The 18,899-nt window shown below is 53.8% G+C and overlaps 6 protein-coding genes across 6 annotated transcripts; 2 read left to right on the top strand and 4 right to left on the bottom strand.

Annotated features, from left to right (window-relative positions):
* Positions 1-1,080: 1,080 nt before the first annotated feature.
* On the bottom strand, positions 1,081-4,573 carry CLUP02_00405 (uncharacterized protein; the record flags this gene model as incomplete). Its single annotated transcript, XM_049279454.1, has 9 exons — positions 1,081-2,655; positions 2,724-2,768; positions 2,917-3,296; positions 3,374-3,563; positions 3,603-3,716; positions 3,830-4,030; positions 4,078-4,205; positions 4,296-4,496; positions 4,549-4,573. 9 exons carry the CDS (start codon positions 4,571-4,573, stop codon positions 1,081-1,083), a joined length of 2,859 nt encoding a protein of 952 aa, XP_049135411.1.
* Positions 4,574-6,195: 1,622 nt separating this feature from the next.
* On the top strand, positions 6,196-9,106 carry CLUP02_00404 (AMP-binding enzyme; the record flags this gene model as incomplete). Its single annotated transcript, XM_049279453.1, has 5 exons — positions 6,196-6,426; positions 6,569-7,212; positions 7,343-7,767; positions 7,823-8,946; positions 9,020-9,106. The coding sequence occupies 5 exons, from the start codon at positions 6,196-6,198 to the stop codon at positions 9,104-9,106; spliced, it is 2,511 nt and encodes an 836-aa protein (XP_049135410.1).
* A 569-nt stretch (positions 9,107-9,675) lies between these two features.
* CLUP02_00403 (KH domain-containing protein) lies at positions 9,676-13,788 on the bottom strand (the record flags this gene model as incomplete). Its single annotated transcript, XM_049279452.1, has 4 exons — positions 9,676-9,804; positions 9,844-10,775; positions 10,828-11,777; positions 11,831-13,788. The coding sequence occupies 4 exons, from the start codon at positions 13,786-13,788 to the stop codon at positions 9,676-9,678; spliced, it is 3,969 nt and encodes a 1,322-aa protein (XP_049135409.1).
* Positions 13,789-13,891: 103 nt separating this feature from the next.
* Positions 13,892-15,051, bottom strand: CLUP02_00402 (uncharacterized protein; the record flags this gene model as incomplete). Its single annotated transcript, XM_049279451.1, has 6 exons — positions 13,892-13,937; positions 14,012-14,301; positions 14,369-14,431; positions 14,476-14,727; positions 14,849-14,896; positions 14,962-15,051. The coding sequence occupies 6 exons, from the start codon at positions 15,049-15,051 to the stop codon at positions 13,892-13,894; spliced, it is 789 nt and encodes a 262-aa protein (XP_049135408.1).
* Positions 15,052-15,244: 193 nt separating this feature from the next.
* On the bottom strand, positions 15,245-15,448 carry CLUP02_00401 (uncharacterized protein; the record flags this gene model as incomplete). The annotated part of the gene is made up of 1 exon (XM_049279450.1): positions 15,245-15,448. The coding sequence occupies one exon, from the start codon at positions 15,446-15,448 to the stop codon at positions 15,245-15,247; it is 204 nt and encodes a 67-aa protein (XP_049135407.1).
* A 3,097-nt stretch (positions 15,449-18,545) lies between these two features.
* Positions 18,546-18,869, top strand: CLUP02_00400 (uncharacterized protein; the record flags this gene model as incomplete). Its single annotated transcript, XM_049279449.1, has 1 exon — positions 18,546-18,869. A coding segment is annotated over one exon (324 nt), but the record flags the coding sequence as incomplete, so codon positions are not given.
* Positions 18,870-18,899: the final 30 nt, after the last annotated feature.

Below are 18,899 nucleotides of genomic sequence, written 5' to 3'. Positions count from 1 at the left end.
GAACTTAGCGTCCATGGGGCGAACCTTGCCCTGCCTGACGTGAAAGAAGCTTGTACGCCAAAGAAAACGTATTCTGAGAAAGGCTTTGGAGAAATAAGGTGTCGTAGCACGAGTATCATTGGATCTGGAGTTTCTCGTGGGTAAATTTGGGGGTCGAGTCCTCTTGGGTGATTGTGATTTGGGTCCTTGTGAGTGTTTTTTGGGTGTACCCATGGGTTTGTGTCCCCATGGATCGAATCCAAGATGACTACCCATGGGGTGTTTTGAATACCATATCCACGAATCATCAAGAATGGGACGAGACTTTTCTCGACAATGCAGTGGATTATCATAGTAACGTGTGTACCTACACAAAGCCAATGTCCATGCCAAGCTCAGGTCGAATCTCGGTTGTATGTCTGTCCATTGAACCTTTTGTTCTTCGAGTACGTATACCTATCACAACAAGAATATCCCATCAGTCAAAGCTATACAAGCCAAGCAAGCCACCTTCGCATCCTACGCTACCTAACCTACCCGCCACGCCTACCCGTCTTGCCGTCATCCCGAATACCTACGCCTATATTGCAAGCTGTCTAATCCCACACCTAATGGAGCCTCACACCGAGTTTAGCGCCGGGGGGAAAACATCAATTGACGTCCGTAGTGTCCGTAGCGTCGCATAGGTCAAGCACATCACAATTTTTGGGAAACAAGCCACTCATCATCCGATAATTATCCTATATCCCCCCTTGGTCGATCTATATTGCAAAAAAGAAGAAAGAAAGATCTTGTGAGACTTTGATCCATAGCCTCATTAAATAGTGTGTGATTTTACATTCGAAAAAAGGAAAGTTTGGTGAAATGGGGGAGGATACCTACAAAGGGAGAAACGGGAACCCGATCCAAACGCCTCCTCGCCCGGCGGCGCCCCAAAGCCCAGTCGATTGACGCCTTTACCCGGGTACCTATCTGGTGGTTGGATTTACATATTTTTTCATTATACACTAGCCTCCCTCATCTCGAACATTCGAGAATGATGGATAACAATCTGCGTCAAGGTGGTAAGAGAATTCGTAGCGGTGTCATCGCTGTGCTCATTTATGGCGTGTGGTGATTCGGCTGCAAAGGATGCGCTTCCGTTGGCGAAGTGAGCGGCTCATCACCATCCACAAACGCCGCCGCTGTGGCCGCCGCCTCGCGGAGGTCACTGCGTGCAGAAAACCTCCTGATAGACCGTGTGGAGGCGTCAGAGTATCTCCTCATCATGTTCCGCTCGCTAGCCGAAGCCCTGCGCTCCGGCGTGGTCGGAGCCGTCGCCGCGGCCGGGGGCGCCGAGGGCATATACTCCTTATGCTCCTTGGGCGAAGGCTCCTGGCTGCCGCTGCCGGATGACGGCTCGCCGCGCAGAGTCATGGCGTTGGACCATCTCTCGGTGTTGGGGCGCGAGGGCTTGAGCATGAAGGAGCGCCTGTCGGGAAGTTCTTTCATGGGGAAGGGGCTGTCGAGAAGCATGGCTTTCTGCGCGGCATGCTCGTCTTCATATCTGGAGAATGAGGTGGAAGGGGGGTCCAGGGGTGTGATCTCGTCGATGTCGGCAACCATCGGGGAGGCGAAGCTTGACACACGCTTGTCATGACAGTCACGGAGAGCTGTGGGCTCCTTGATTGTCATGGCATTCGACCACCTCTCGCTGCCGCGCTTCTTGTTGTTGTCCTTGCCGCCGACCTTCTCGTTCATGTCATCTCCGGCAGCATCCTTGAGCGTCATGGCCGACGACCACCGCTCACTGTTGCGTCTGAAGCTAGGGGGTATCATGGGTACTGGTTCGATGGAATCCTCATCCGTGAGCCTCTTGCCAGCCGTCTTCTCGCTGGAAGACGACCCTGCGATAGAAGCGTCCATGCTGGCCGTCTTCTTGAGAATGTCGTCCTTGCTGACGGCCTTCTCGCTCTGAGATTCGCCCTCGAGTCTAAGGGTCAGATACGTGACGCCCGAGGGGTAGTAGCCCTCCTCAATAGCCCGGGTGAGATCGTAGCGGGCTTGGTCGCTGATCGACCTGGTGAGGCGGAGCTTTTTGATGTTCTCAGCGTCGACAGTCTCTTCCCAAGTCTTCTGGAAGAAGAGCGCAATCTCGTTGATCAAGAGAAGGACGTAGAACCCGGCAATGACGGCCAAGTCCTGGACCTGGTGCGTCGTCGGATAGTCGGTTCCCATTCGCCGGAACTCGGGGAATCGCATGCTTGAGCGCTGAATCGTGAGGATCTTGATAATGGTGACAGCGACGCTCATGATCCAGAAAATGATGTTAGCCACCTGCCAATTGCGAATCTTGCCCTTGATGCCGCGGGTGGCCTGCATGACTGCACATACGCCGCAGCCAGCAAAGACGAAAGGAAGAAGGCCAATGGCATAGCGAATCTCTGCGAGTCTGGCGATTTCCATAATCTCCATGAGAAACACGACGAGTATAGAGAAGAAATAGACGGATAATTGAGCATGCCTCTGCCATTCTTTCTTCACGGTATATCGCTTAATCTTGTCGACGATGAGAACCGGCACAATGAAGTGGAAAAGGGCGAAAGTGACTGTCAGACGAATCCACGCCGGTAAAGGGATGATGATGGTATCGAAGAAACACATCGACGGAAGAGGACTGAACCTCGAGTCTACCGTCTGGGCCGAGCATTAGCTACAATATTACAGGACGCTGGCCAAGGACCATGGAAATGGAAGCAACTCACCAGCCCTTCAGGGCGCATACCACACAATCGCGACATGGTGGCTGGCTACCGCGAGACAGGAAGCAGGGGGGCTGTGTTCGAAGCCAGTCAGCAGCTCTAGATCGGCGGGAAACAGGACAGGAGTTCATCTCGAAAGAGAGAGGGAAACAGCTGCGACATAACTCTATCTTAATATCATCAATGCCGTGCCGACAACACGTCTCGGAGGTGCGCCTCCCCGCCGCCTCCTTTCAGAGTCTCCGCCAGGCGACAGGACCCAGGCCTCCCTTGGGCGTCTCTGTGCTTGTGGCTCTTGGGGCACGTTGTGTAGGTGCACGCTCGGGGCTTGCAAAAGGGGCGTTTCAATGTTGTGACACTGGTGACGACGAGTATATTTCGAGAACTGTGCAGCAAGGTCGGAGGTCGGAGGTCGAGCGGTCCGGCCGCTGGTGTTAGCTGATTGGTCGCGCGAGGGACGGGAGAGACACGATGGTGGAGGTAATAGTCCGATGGGGGAAGTCCATTCTAGAACTACGATGGCCGTTAGTTGCAGCAGAGGACACCATCTGGCTTGCCTACAACACGGCAGGGCCACTAGATTGCTGCATGTTTACGTGAGTGCAGCGTTCCTGTCTGTAGAGGATGAGGCTAAACACACGGCCCTGTGGTACGAGGGAGTGCCGAGCGGTGCTGTTTTAGTCCCAAAGTGTAAGCCGTTAGACCAGCGTAGATCCCGCTAGCACAACGACGGGCTCGACGCTGGGGAGGCATGTTTATCAAAGCTGACGATGCAGCACACGTGCGTGAATGGGGCACAGGGCTGGCATATTGGGAGGCATTATGGTGTCTGGACGTCTCTGGCTGTGTGATTGTTTTTGTCCGACGTCCTACCCAACTCACACTTATTTCGAGGTTGGCAAAGCTGGCCGCTTGCTGTACCGGGATGAGGGGCCCGAATGGATCTCCGACTAGGAGACAAGTTCCCTCGAGGACCGGATTCTTGATCGGGTCCGTCTGAACGCTCGGCCCGCATCGAGAGGAGAGATAAAGTGTGTGTGTAAGATTGAGATGGACGGAGTGCTGCTATTAATTGCTCTTTGACCGGCGGCCACACGATGAACTCTCACCGCGTGCGGTCCGGATCTTGACCTGAGCCGTGTTCGACCACTTTGTTTGGTTTTTGTGGTTTCCATGACAGTCCCCTTGGCCACCGCAAAGCACGCCGTCGCCATGGTGTATATGAGGGGTTTGATGTTTTCTGGTCTGCTCCCAGTATCAAGCTGGAACAACAAGCTGAAGACGTTGCAAACTCCTGGGCCGGGCTTCAGCTACTGGTGGCTCACTGTGGCCATAGCTTCCCCAACGTTCAAGCGACATTCATGCGGGCTGGCCGTGGACTTTTCTTCATGACGAGGACCAAGTCTGACTCAGGCGCACGACTCGGCAGGATTGGGCAGAGCGTCAGCACGACATATGTCGGCAGTTTCGCAGCGTGGGGATAGCCTCAAAAGTGGTGAGATGCGAGTAGCAAGTCAGAGGCAAAAGGATCGCAGACAGGAAGCTCGGACGGTTGGTTGAAATTGTGTGATGAACCGAACTCTGTCTTGGAGGGAATTCGGATAACGAACGGGTTGTCGTTTGGGGATATGCCCAAGATGCTGCCCGTCCGCATAGAGCAGGATCGTTGGAGCAAAGCAGGGTTTGGCTGCAGGTGGATAGAGACAGTGGCACAGTGGCACTCAGATGCCAGGGAGCCCACTGGAGGGAGCCTCTTTTTCTTTGCTCTGGCCTCGGCTGTCGGCGCATGTCCGCCGCATGTGTCAGCAATTGAGGCTGGAATTTGCACGTGAGCGGATGAGGAACCCAGCCATTATCAGTTGTCAGCAGAGTCGCGTAGATAGGCGAGGTTTGACAAGAGGAGCTCCGAGACCAAAGAAGCCGTGTTTCCGTGGCGGTCGGGGTTATCTACGGAGTATTCGTTTGTACTCTGAACAGGCGTCGCGGCGCGAGTGGTTCGGTCCCGGTTTTTTTCGAGTCAAAAGGCCTGCAGAAGATAATTTAACAAAAGCCCATTTCGATATCGAGATGTGGACCAAAACCTTTCCTCGGGCGGTACGGGTACGCCGTCTTCATCGGAAGTTCTCTGCAGATTGCAGATTGCAGACTGCAGCCTTTGACCTTGGACATTTTCCGACCTTCCCTGCTCGGACTCGAGCGTGGGCTGCCACCGACACCGAAGCCTTCTGTCATGTGCTTGTTCATTGTCTAGTATTTGTGCGTCATCATTGATGGAGTGTAGCATTGTTGAGCGTTGGGGATAATTGTTGGAGAGAACAAGTTGCCAAGTTGTCAGCATAGGCGGGGAATGAAGGTCATCTGGAGAGTGCCCAAGACCAAGTGATGAAGTGTTGAGAACGAGTAAGATTTATGACACAGACTCAGAGTAGATACCTAAGTACAAATGAAATAGGCAGGAAAGAGTTGTCACAAGAGCAATTGGTCCTATCATATTCTCAATAGGAAAGCACGAAACAAGGTAATGAAGAAGGTAAAGGACAGGCAAGAGCGATCTCGCATCTTGCATCTTACCCAAGGAACGTGCCAAGCCGAGGAGGAGCAGCCCAGTTTCCTCCCCTCTTTTTTATCCGCACGCTAGCAACGGCCCTGGTGCTGGTTAATGGTCCTGACTGAGCAGCGACCGGCGGGTTGCATTTGGCCCACAAGAAGCTGTCATTTCACTCGGTCTTCGCTGCTGTTGAAACTCGTGAGGCCGAGGCAAGTAAGATCCTTCTCCAGGTGAGCACCTAACGTTGCAGATGTAAAGTGTGGTGGTTGAGGAGGAGGAAGAAGAGCTGTCTACTCCGTAGTGCTGTGCCACGGGCGTACGTATGCCACTCCGGCTCTTCCAGCTTCCAGAGCTTGCCACATTGCCCAAGGCTGACCAGAAAAAGGTCATATGCCCCTATGCTGAGACTCTCTGGAATCGCCGGAACAAGATCTGATTACCAGATTCTGCAGTACATAGCTGCAGCCAAGCAGCCAAGCCGTCGTGGCTGTCCACGATCCATATTCTCGTTGTCGTCGTACGTTGCAAGCAAGGTAACGTAGAGGCTGATAATAATCGACAGAGGTAGCTCTAATTAGCTCTCATGTCTGCGGCCACCAAGACAAATGCAGCCCCGGCCTGGCAGGGAGCTTGACTAGTGGCTCAGCATTCCCACCCCAGGGACAGGTGTGCTTGAGATGTGCCCAGACAATATGCAATGGGAGAAGGGGAATTACCTCAGAAATTCGGGATGGGGGACAACATGAAAGATACGTACCTTGCCTGATGCGCGGGAGACCCACCCAAGCATCGGCCGGTGGCGGATCTACCTACCTGCGACATCCCTACCCTCAGTACCCTGTAGTGCAGTCCCTGCCAGCTGCTGCTGCTGCTGCACTGCTGCACTGCTGTTTGCCTGTCTATCAGCTCCAGACCCCATTCCATTGGATGCCCCATGCTCCCCAGCTCTCAACCGTGACGCAATTAAAGTCCCGTTGCCCATCTTTTGCTGCGCACGTAACTTTTGCGCCTCCTGCCCGCACACACGCACGTACTCACTCGACGCACTGCTCTCGAGTCTCGTGTGCCAGCAGCTACAGCTACAGCTACGGATACAGCTACGTAACCCAGCCGACAGCCAGCATTTCCAAGAAGCTCCTCCTCATCGGCTCTGTCAAAGTCTCACGTTCCCCCTCATCTTTGCCAAATATTTGCGAGAAGAAAAGCTCCGACCATACAACCCTTCCGGCCAACCTCTTCGACCACCTCAAAATTGCAAACTTACTGCCGTCATTCACCTAGCTCACCTCGAAACCCGTAGCTTTACCTCAGAGCTCCCTCCCCCGCCTCGGCCCATCCGTCAATTCCGTGTCCGTTCATCATCATCATCATCCTCCCTAGGCTTGCTTCCGTGAACTCTGCCATCATTCCGTCCAACATCACCGCCGTCCTCGTCCTCCTCGTCGCCATCCTCACCGCTCTATTCTACGCCAGATTCCCTACGAACCCCACCGCCGCCGATATGCCAGACTACACGACGGGCGTGATGCCCTTGTACCAGGTGCACAAACCTCCCTTCTCTGTCGAGTCGCCTGGGTACGAGCGCGTTGAGGGCGAGACTCTTCCCCGTCGCCATTGGAAAGCCAAGAATGGTCTCCGAACCCAACCCCATCCCGACGTTCACACCGTCTACGACATTGTCAAGCGAAGTGCCCAGGTCTACCCTAACGAGCCTGCCGTTGGCACCAGGAAGCTCGTGCACCTTCACAAGGAGAAGAAGAAGGTCCCCAAGAATGTCGATGGAGAGGTCATAGAGGTTGAAAAAGAGTGGCAGTATTTCGAGCTGTCCCGTTACTCTTACCTGACCTATGCCGACCTCCTCACCTATATCAACCAGATTGGCTCAGGCCTGCGGAAGCTGGGTCTGAGCAAAGGAAGCAGAGTCCACCTATTCGCTACCACAACGTACGTCCGAGAGCAGAACCCTCTTTGTCCTACCTATCCTCCCAGATCCAAGGTCCCGAGCACTCCGCACTCGAACCCCTCCGAGTCTGGGCCTGCCGAGAAGAAGCTAACCCGACCTTCTGGAATCTAGTGCAAACTGGATGGCCATGTCCCACGCCTGCGGCTCCCAGTCCATCTCTATTGTCACCGCTTACGATACCCTCGGCGCCAGCGGCGTCGAGCATTCGCTGCTCCAGTCCAATGCCGATGCTATGTACATCGACCCTCAACTCCTCAAGACAGCAAGCGGTGCTCTGAAGAAGGCCGAAAATGTCAAGTTTGTCATCTACAACAACAGCTCCCTCTTTTCCGATGGCACTGAAGTCGACGCCTTCAAGAAGGCCAACCCCGATATCAAACTTGTTAGTATCGAGGAGGTGCGTGCATTAGGCGAGGAGAACCCCGTTGAGACCGTAGAGGCAAAGCCTGAGGACTTGTTCTGCATCATGTACACTTCTGGTTCCACGGGTCCGCCGAAAGGTGTGCCCATGACTCACGCTGGAACTGTGGCTGCGAGTAAGTCATCTTTCTTGAGGTTCAATATACTGCAGATGCTAAGTGTTACGCTCAGTTACTGGTCTCTGGACCTGCGTCGAAGAGTGTGTCAGCAACAAGGAATATGTTCTGGCATACTTGCCCTTGGCCCACATCTTTGAGCTCGTACTGGAAAACCTCGTCTTGTTCGTGGGTGGCACCCTTGGTTATGGTAACCCGAGAACCCTTTCGGATACGTCGGTCAAGAACTGCGCTGGTGACATGCGCGAGTTCCGGCCGACGGCCTTGGTTGGTGTGCCTCAAATTTGGGAGACGGTGAAGAAGGGTGTCATTGCCAAGGTCAACAGCTCTGGCCCTCTCATCAAGGCCCTCTTCTGGGGAGCCTTCAACTATAAGACTTTCATGGTCAAGCACGGTCTTCCCGGCGCTACCATCTTTGACAATGTCGTCTTCAAGAAGGTTCGCGAGTTGACGGGTGGTCGTCTCCGCTTCATTATGAATGGCGCGAGCGGTATCTCGGATGGGACGAAGCACTTCCTGTCCATGACCCTGGCGCCTATGTTGACAGGTTACGGACTGACCGAGACAGCCGCCAACGGTGCCCTCGGTGACCCCCTGGAGTACACTTCCGATGCTATTGGTTCCATTCCCGCTGCTGTTGACCTCAAGCTCGTGTCCATCCCCGATCTGAACTACTACGCCGACTCCAACCCTCCCCAGGGTGAAATCTGGGTCAAGGGACCCGCCGTGCTGAAGGAGTATTACAAGAACCCCGAAGAGACGGCCAAGGCCATTACCGAGGACGGCTGGTTCAAGACGGGTGACATTGGCGAGTTCGACAAGGTCGGCCACGTCAAGGTCATTGATCGCGTCAAGAACCTCGTCAAGATGCAGGGTGGAGAGTACATTGCCCTCGAGAAGATGGAATCCGTCTACCGCGGCAGCCCCTTTGTCGCCAACATCATGGTCTACGGCGACGGCGAGCACTCCCGCGCCATCGCCGTCGTGGCTCCCAATGAAAAGGTCCTCGCCGAGGAGGCGAAGAAGCTTGGTGTTGATGAGCACAGCATGCACACTGACAGCAAAGTCGTCGACGCCGTTCTCAAGGATCTCATCTCCAACGGAAAGAAGGCTGGACTCTCTGGTCTTGAGATTGTCGGCGGCGTCGTCCTCTGCGAGGAGGAGTGGACACCCGATAGCGTAAGTCTCCCCCCTTCCCCCCAAAGATCCCCCCTCGCTCCATTCATCAGCATCTAATAAGTTGGTTTCTTAGGGTCTCGTCACTGCGACACAAAAGGTGAACAGAAGAGCGATCAAGGATAAGTACAAGAAGCAGATGGATAAGGCTTTTGGCAACTAAAATGGTCATTGCTTGGAAGTACTGATAGCAAACTCTTTGTTGGCATGTACTGCTTGGAAATGGAGTAGTAATGGAAAGTAAGCGAAGCGAAGCGGAGTCGCGGGGAGGGGAGAGGGAGGAAACCGGAAAGAGATGGAAAGGAAAGGCATGAATTGGTCATTGTCCTATCAACGTACCAAATAATTCTATCTGGATATGTCTGTACACTATTACCCAATCACTATTGCAAAACTCCTGCCTTGTTCTCTTCAAGCTGATTAGTAGGTTAATCCACGCAGTGGGAAGCATGGTTCAGGACGGTGAGCGGACGAAGATCCTTTTCTTTGGCCTTCTTTCCCCCTTGCACAAGAAGCCAAGAGAGCATTTCCTTACATTCATTCACAGATTCTTTGCGCAGCATTTTGAGGAACAGCAGATAACTTTGATCCAGATTTTTATTCTGTTGATGGTTGTGTATATATCACTTTGTTCACGCATAACTACATCTCCCTTTGAGCCCATACACATGGAAGACAGGCGACATACATCTCATGATACTACTGCCGCCTTGCTTCCTTTTTCGTTCTTTTCTACCACTCAAGTGGCTCTGCTTCCGGAGAATCGCCAAACCACTCCGTAGTAAGGGCGCTTAGTTGGTCCCTGAAGTGTTGGTAAGACCCCTCCTCTGTTGCAATCGCCGGAGATTCACGTCCAGACTTCTAGTCTCGGGGCGCACGGGAGCTAAGTCCCTCTCTCACAGCCTCGAGGATCAAGTCCTTGGCCTTCTCAACGCCATCGGCGCTACCGATAACCTCAATCGCATCCTCCTTAGCATCGTTACGGGGGACGTTGATCTTGCAACCGCTCTGCTTGCGGATAGAGTTGACCTTGCTGCCACCCTGGCCGATGACATAGCGGTAGGTCTTGGGGTCGGGCAGGACGAGGTAACCGGTGTGGGTGTTCTTCTTTGCCTGCTCGATGGCGGAGGCGATCGCAGCCTTGGCCTTCTCGAGGTTCTCAGGGGAGCCACGAAGCACCCAGGCAATCTCGCCATCCTCGCCAGCAGCGCTGTCCACAACCTTCCAGGAGTGGGCGTCAGCGGTGGCATCTTCGTCATCGGTGATCAAGGGCAAAGCACCACCGTTGCTGCGGCTGGCGGCGGCGCTGGGCTTAGGAGGAAGGGCCTGTCCAGCGTGGTCGACCGAAACCTGGTGGTTGTTGCGGAGCTGGCGGAAAAATTGGCCGTTGTTGGAGATGGAGTGGTGAAGGCTGCGCGGCACCTGGAGGGTCTCTCCCTCCTGCTCCTTGACGAGCGAGGCGATGTGCTCCTTGGCCTTCTCAACATTCTCGGGACGACCAGTGATCTTGACACCGGTCTTGCCATCACCCTGACGGGGAATGTCAATGGAAACGGTAAATTGGGACTCGAGCTGACGCTTAGCGTCTCCGCCACGGCCGATCAGGGTTCTGTGCTTCTCGATGGGAACCTCAAGGATCTCAGTGACCTGGTTCTCCTTCTCTGCGACAATCTCCTGGATACGTGCAACGATTTTGTTGACAATGTCGGAACGGCCTTCAACCTTGATAGTGTTGCCATCAGCCTCCTGCTTGGGGAACTGGATGGTGCGTGCAAGCTCGCGGCGGTCATCAGATCCACCGGCCTTGACAACGAGGTCGCGGAGGTTGGCGCCTAGGTAGTGTTAGTTAAAGCTACAAAATTCGATTGGTTCAAGTGATCTTACCCCCAGAACCGATGAGAGACTTGTGGTGCTTCTTATCCACCTCAATAGTCTGCACAACGGTGTCGTTAAAGACATCTCGCTTCTCTTCGAGAGCCTTCTTAGCAGCAGCAACCTGAGGCTTGGTACCCTTGATCAGAATCTCAACAGTCTCGGCATCGCGAGCACTGGGGATATCAATCTTGGCACCAGTTGCCACGCGGAGCTCCTCCAGTGCAGCACCACCCTGTCCGATAATGGACGGAACTTGCTTCTGCTGGACAGACACAGTCGCTGTGAAGGAAGTGTCCTTGAGGTACTGGAGGAGAGACAGGATCTCGTCGCGGGCCTCATCGGCTCCCTTCTTGGGACCACGAACAATGACCTCGTCGGGCTCCTGCTGACGCTTAGGCTTGCCAGCATCGCTGCTGGCATCGGCATTCTCCTCGTCCTTCGCGTTCTTGCCGGACCGGGGGAAGAAGATCAAGACCTTGTACTTGCTTTGCAGGCGGTTCGTGACGCTGCCACCCGCACCAATAAGCTCGCGGTGGAACTTGGGGTCGACCTTGAGGATGTGGGTGACCTCGTCGGCCAGAGTGCGGCCCAGCGAGCTGATGTGGGCCTTGGCGGCCTCAGCCTTGGCCTTGGGGCCCTTCAGCTCGACCTGGCCATCTTGAACCTGGATCTCGACGTCGAAACGATCACGGAGCTCCTTGATGTTGGAGCCGCCCTTACCGATAAGGTGGTTAGCGTACTTCTGGGGGAAGTCGAAGGACATGGTGAAACCACGTTCCTTCTCGTCCTCCTTCTCTTGCTCGACAAAGGCGACGACCTTGGCCTCGAGGTTCTTGACAGCAGAAGCGGGACCACGCAGGTTGACAACGGTGCCGACCGAGGAAACGCGGATGGGAATCTGGTCGTCGGCGCGGTTGGCCTGCTCCTTCTTGATGAAGCGGCGGAGGCGCTCGTGGAACCTGTGAAATGAAATTAGCTAGGACGCTCGTGCAAATGGGTCCGACACACTCACTTCTGGGGCACATCAACTGAGGCAGAGGCGATCTGCTCCTGCTTGTTGATGATATCCAAAATCTGCTTGCGAGCCTCCTCCAGGCCCTTCTGGAAGGCCTGGATCTCATCCTGAGAGGGACGACCGGTCTTGATCTCAGGCTTGGGCTCGGAGGCAGAGGGTCCCTCGAAGACAAGAAGAACAGGAGCCTCGGGCTCGCCAGACTCAGGAAGGATGACGTGAACGCCGTGGCTGTTTCTCATACGAGGGCTGACGTCCTTCACCAGGTAGTTGTGGTAGAAGGGGTCAACAGGAATCGGGGCAATTCTGGCAGGAGGAATGGCATGCACAAGCTTCTCAATGGCCGACTGAGCCTGGAGAACGCTCTTGCCGTCACGAGCGTACAGCTCATAGGGCGAGGCGCCAGCAGAGGTGAACGGAGTGTTGATGTGAGTGTTGTGAGCACTCTCAATGTCGTCGAACAGATCGCGGTGACGCAGGTAACGGGTGACGTTGCGAGCGTGGGTGTTGACACCTCCAGGAGCGTTCTTGTGGAATCTGCCAATGTCGAAAGTGGAGAACTGCATGTTCATGGCTCTGTCCATAGCAGTCTCGACACCCTTGGTGAGCTGAGCTGCGGGACCAATAACAGTGACAGAGTCGTCATCCTCGTCAGTCGGCAAGAGAATGGTGCAACCAGTCTGGTTGAAGAAATCGTCGAGAGTCTCGCCGCGGCGGCCGGCGATGAACTGATGACGACCTTTCTGCAGACTGAACTGGTCGATGGCAAGCTGGTTCTGGAGCTCCTGAACACGGCGCTCGATCTCGGCGCGCGCAGCCTGGACAGCAGCGCGGTCACCCTGAAGCTGAATGTGGTTGTCGGCGGCAGGGACGAAGACGGGGCGCTCACCCTCGTTCGCGACAAGGCTGCGGCCACGAGGAGCCCAGATCTGGTGTGCAGGAACGCGGACTGTGACACCGTTGTTCTCGTAGCGGCCGATGTGGCTGTTTCCGGGGCCCGCAATGAAGGGGTAGAACTCAGCCGGGATGCCGCGAAGCTTGCTGTTCAGGTTGGCAGTACGATCTCCGGCAATCTTCAAGATCTCGTTACGAGCAGAAGCGGCGGACAAAGCGTTGCCCTCGACGAGAACATCGATGGTGGAGTCATCATCCTCGTCGATGGGACCGCTGCCCTCCTCCGCCTTAGGGAGTTGAACACGGGCGCCAGACTTCTCCTGAATGGACTTGATGACAGAGCCACCCTTTCCAATGATGTGAGCACGGGCAGATTGGGGGATCGGAACCTTGATGGTAGTCTTCAAATGGGACGTCAGCCTGGGCGCGTGGAGGAGAAAGGATTGGCCACCTACCTTGGTACCAATTTGCTGGACGAGGTCCTTGAGGGCCTGCTGAGCAACGTCCTGGGGGCCCGTGGCATCGAACTTGAGTTTTCCGTTGGGTCCGTTTGACAGAGTGATGTTGGCGCGCGACTTGCGGTTGATGTCCTTCATGATATCAGGGATGGGGCGCTTAAGCTGGTTGCGCGGGAGGATGAACTGGGGATCCAGGACAACCGTCTCGACGTTACGGCCAGGAATCGACATCTTGGGGGTGGCAGCTCCCGAGGCGGGAGTCGAGGAGCGGGAAACACCGTTGGCGGGGGTAGAGGCGTTGCTCTTGGCTCCCCAGATGGGGGTGACGTTGGGGCCAGCGCTCTTGCCCTTGGAGGTTCCGAGCTCGGGGAAAAGCTCATGGGAGTGGGTGTCGATCTTCTTTCCAGAGGCCGAGGCTTCCTTCTGCTTATTAGCAGCTCTGCTCGAGCTGGGCTCGGCCCAGGAAGGAGCGTCGCCGGACTTCACGGGGAGATCCTCATCGGGGACGTCCTCGACAGTGGGGTGCAGGTCGGCATGGGTTTGGAGGAGGCGCTGGGCAGCTGAAGTCTCAGCGCCGTTGGCAACAGTGGAATCGGTAGAGGCCATTATGAGGCGAGTTGACTATAGTCGTCGTGGTAGAGAGAAGAATTCGATGGGGTGGTGGGAATAGGAGAAGTTCGGTATATCTGCAAGGGGTAGCGATACCTAGTTAGCTGATGTGTTCTGCTGAAGACGCAGTTACGGCAGGAGCGTTCCTTGAGGGAAGGAGGTCAGAAGAGAAGAAAAAGAGAAGAATACTCACAACTGATGGTATATACGGCAGTGGGACAAGACCAGTAGAATCAGACCTCCGATGAAAGAAGACTGAAGCGTGAGAAACCGTAGAGCAGCGAGTAACCGATGGGAAGATGGAATTTGATGCTGGCTTAGAACATTGTGACCCTGACCGGCAACAATAATCGTATCCAGGAAGTTGAATCGGGAAAGAGGGAGTTGGCGAAGGGAACAGGCCAACCAATTGATGGTTTGAGAAGTGGGAGGATAGGTTACGGAGATGGATTTGAGGATTCGGGGGGAATAAGGGTGAGGTGGAAGATTCTCGACTCCACGATGGTCGAGCTGTTCAATTGGAAAGTGGAATTTCTGGCGCGGGCAGGGGTGCTACTTCCAGAAAGGTTCCGCCTACCAGAGGTCCAGTGCTCCAACCGACTCCACTCTTGGTGACCCCACACTTAGCCTCAGCCACAACCTAAATTGTTAGAGTGCCCAGGCCCAAAGGGTCAGCCGTTGCACCTGGAAGGCACGATGGCCGGATGAGAGCTCCGGCGTCACGTGGGGCCGCCTGCCGACTTGGGCCCGGGGTCGGGTGTCCGCATATATCTCCGGCCTCCGGCGCTTGGACAACGATGGTCCGCGAAATTCCCAAATAGTTGAAGCTATCGAGGACCGAGTCGTCAAAGGTGGCGCCGTCAAGTATTGACGCCGCGGAGCATGGTCCGTCTCAAGAACGTGTCCATTCTGAAGGCGAAATACCCTTGCCGGATTCTGAAGCTGATCACGTTCAGTAATCTACGCTTTGTGCTAGGAGGACCTCTCGGCTTCGTCGAATGCTTGTCTCAGTTCGTATCCATCTCGTCTCGTATATCTGACTACCTTGGCAATCTACAGGGTAAGCGCAATTAGGGCTTGAGACGTCGTTGACGAGAAGCAAGGCCTATGTGTCGACAGATCGCGAGAGACACGTTGAATCGATGAAGTAAAAGTTGAGAAGTTTCGAACCGGAAGGTTGGTTGAAGCAAAGAGAAATTTACTGGAGATGATCCATTTCATATACTTGAGGCGGACGATGTAGTTCTGTTCCACTTCCATTTTTCATCGTCAGGATTCGAGTTTGCAAACTTTTAAGCTTATGGTAAGGACCCTTCAAAGAATATTTCAGAACTCCGACTAGCAATATCTTTCCGAGTTATTCATCAGTCTGTCACTATCCGTCGTGAGTTACCCAAGACTTGTCATATATATCTAGCCGTCCTCGCTCCGTCCCCAATGAAAATAAGTCGCCTTACATCATATGCCATAGAAAACTGACAAGCCTATGATGGCTTGGAAAACAGTCAGGAACAGTGGTATTTGTATGGCTCCTGGTGCTCGTCTGCGTCCCAATATGTTTGACTAATGACCTGCGTTGCATCGCAAAGTGCTGATATGTAGAATATTTGTGTAGGACAACCAAGCCTTCCGGGCAAACGGCCGAGATTTCCAACATGAGGAGCTGTAAGTGGTCTCACCAAACCATTAGAACTATTCAGATGCGGAGTTTGCAAAGCGATGGAATATACATCGCAGCAACTCCGGACTCTATCAACATCAGTCCACCCACCTGGCATATAGAAGGGTGATACCCGGATCGCCCCTCGTCAGAAAATCACCTCCAGCCGAGAGATCTGGCCTCTACCTCGTCGATCTTGAACCGACAGTATGGTTTGCCCAATCGTTTTGATCCCTCGGCTGGGTATCCGACGTACAGTGTTGAATGTTTGTCAAAGGGCAAGCTGTATGGTGCAGTGACGATTGCTAGAGAGCTTTTGGTTTGTGTATTTTCCATGTACAAACAAACATTCATGCCTCATTCTGTCCGACATGGCTAGACAGACATTGGCAGCAAGGAGAAACATGATTCGATCAAAAACTTCATCTCGTGAGGTCGTCCAGCTAAAGAGGTGCGACTTTCTCGTCAACAATCAGTGTGCCATCGTAAGCAAGTGGGAGTCGATGCGAGAGGTGGGCGATCATTACAATCCGTATTCCACTTTGGCCAAGATTCCTGTTCTTACTGACACTATTATCGCCGTCATTGACTTGCAAACCCACTCTCTCCATAGTCCTTTCACATGGCCCCTTCGAAAGTATCAGCAACGATCTATCAAAAAAAGGAAATGGAGACATAGCAGGGGAGTCATCTACGTGTTGACTAGTGGTGCACCATGCTGTCATCCACGTGGTGAGATCCTCACCATCCAGCAGACGGAGGTTTCTTGTTCCCGCAAAAGCATTGTGAACGAAAGAAACTTTTCTTTAGACTCAGCCTTTCCTCCCCAGATGACCAATACCTTAGATGAACGTGTGAGTCGGACCCTTCATGCACCCGAGAGTTTGGGGCATGATGAAGTTTGCCGTGTATGGACCAGTCTGCTAGGATCTACGCAACCTTATACCTTCCTCCTTTCTTCCCCTTTCCTGGTCAGGAAACATTGAATGAGTAAGCTAGTAGAGAGTGTCCAGGGCCGGAATTCCTCACGCGCCTGACAAGGTAGTCGGCTCGGAGATGTCGGCCTGGTAGCTCCTCGACATGACCGTGACGCACCCTGCTCAAGATTTAGAAACGGAGATCGCAGTCATGTTTCGCAGATAATCAACTGCCCCGCCGGAACCTGGGATCTCGAGTTCGCGTCATGAGAGGGATGATCCATGAGTCTCCTCAGCCTGACTATCAAGCCCAAATCGCGGGGTATTCTGAGCAGGCGGCAAGGCATTTTGAAGCACAGTACGGCCCGACAAACCTCCCCTGGGATCGATCCCTTGAAGGCCCAAAGTTGCCAGCCACCACAAAGCCAATCATTGCACATGTGTATACTCACCTTGGTCTGGGTATCGTGTACATGCGAGATCAAGAAATCGCACACAATTGCGTGAATGCGTGGTGTTGGCAATGAGGTTGTCTTACAGTAGCTTTTCTCGAAGCTTCGCCGAGACTGCTGGGGAATGGAAGCAATATGACGACCAAATTGCGGGTTGCTCAGACCTCAAAGCACAATATCCATATGGAGCCAAAGGAGTCACAAGCAAATGGCAAATATAGATCAAGGACCCTCATCTCCTGGCAATTGAATGACCTCCTAAGACGCAATCGGATGAAATGGACGAGCAGGGCGCGGCGGGTAATCCCCAAAGGAGCCCTGCAATTATTTCCACAGGCACAAACCGTTTACTTTGGTGGGCATTTCTCGGCATCCCCCATCTCTTCGTTCAGACTAGTACGCGGGCAAACGGGACCTTGCTTGACTGGTGTAACGGCTTTTTTGATTAAGAACAGAAGGAAGTGAGCGAGATGGAGGGGGGTTCAAAATAAGATCATAACGGCCACACTACTCTTGGAAGGGAGATGGGAGCCAGCCACGGTTCGGGTTCGAAATCCTCCTCTCCAAGTTGAGCGCCTCATTAGTAGATCTAAGATGACCTCTCGGCACCAGCACTACCGCTGGTGCACACCACCAGGTTGCACGGACGTTGGCGATGGAATAGGGACGGACAGAGAAGGTGGTGGTGGTGTATTCGTTAAGTACGTAGTATGGGTCGCCGCCCAAGATAATCTCTCGTTTGAGCAAGGAGTGGAATCACCTCCCAATCAGCAAGGGTCTAGAGGGCGGCGCTGAACGGGAGGACGGGCGGGAAGACGGAGGTAATTAGGAAAATTGTCGTGATTCTTCAAGGATTCGTGCAGCCAGCCGGGGATGATATTGGCCCTCATGGACTGGGGGTATATGCAGACACTCGTGACTGGCAGATTGGATATTGAGGAAGGGAGAAGATTAAGATATATATCAAGTGCAATGTGTGAGGGGAAAGAGACCCAAAGAGATGAATGAAGCATTACTGGACCCTTTGTGGAGCAGAAAGCCCAAGTCCCCGATGGTTTGAAACAAAGATTCATATTCTCTAGGAGGTCAGGAACGCGCATTGGCCAACGAAGCCCCGTTGTGAAATTCTGGCCGGCGTGAGAGCATGTCAGACAAAATACGTACTCTGTAGGCTGTACCTTCAAGTTCGGTCCTGATCTTACCTAAGGTGGGTAGCGTTGTGCCTTACAGTGGGATAATACCAGTTGATCCCTAGATATTATTACACGACGGCCCGGCGGCTCAGTCCGATCAAAAACGAGGGTTGTAACTTACCAAAGTAGTCTAGATCGTCGTAGCGGATGGACGACGATATATTCGTGCCTTACCTTGTGGCAGGCTGGAAACCCCAAGGAAGGTGAAAGGAAGGAGCGGACGGGGCGGGTGGCCGAAGTTTACCTCTACATTTCTGAAGTCCTTCTTCTGAACCGTGAGGCATGTACCGATATCCTAGGCTGCCGATTCGTCAGATGACAGCAAGATGTTCTGATACGCTGGAGAAAGCGCAAGATGACGGTCATTCCCGCGGTTAATTGAAGCGGCCCGTGGCTTGCCAAACCAAGTGAGACCTGGTCGCTGTGCAAATTATCGATGAGTGGGCGAGAATTCTTCGCCGGAAGGGTCTCACCCTCTGCACCCCAACTTTGGGCAAGTATTCGTCTGAGATGGTGTCGCATCGCCATGTAAGGCGACCCTCCCTTCCGGCCCTTTCCCCTCCCCCCTCCTTCTCAATTTCGAGTCTCCTCGTTTGATGTCTACCTTCCTCGAAGACGTAGGCGCCAGGGGATGCCGAGCCGCCGGCCACCACGGACCAAGGCATCGCAGACAGCAACAACCCTCACATCATCTTCCATCAAACCTGGCATCGAAGCGGGCAGGCATTTCCCTCGATATTACAGTCCAGCATTGCATGCTCACCTAACCCTATACGCTTCTATCTATACTGTCACATACATACAACGCGCTATCTACAGAATAAACATCATTCTGCGCCAGCCTGATATGCATTAATCAGTGTATGCATTACTTACGTCAGTCAGC

Source organism: Colletotrichum lupini, chromosome 1 (assembly GCF_023278565.1).
Source record: "Colletotrichum lupini chromosome 1, complete sequence".
Taxonomy (NCBI): domain Eukaryota; kingdom Fungi; phylum Ascomycota; class Sordariomycetes; order Glomerellales; family Glomerellaceae; genus Colletotrichum; species Colletotrichum lupini.
Note: the sequence above shows the minus strand (reverse complement) of the source record. Positions and strands in the feature narration are given on the sequence as shown.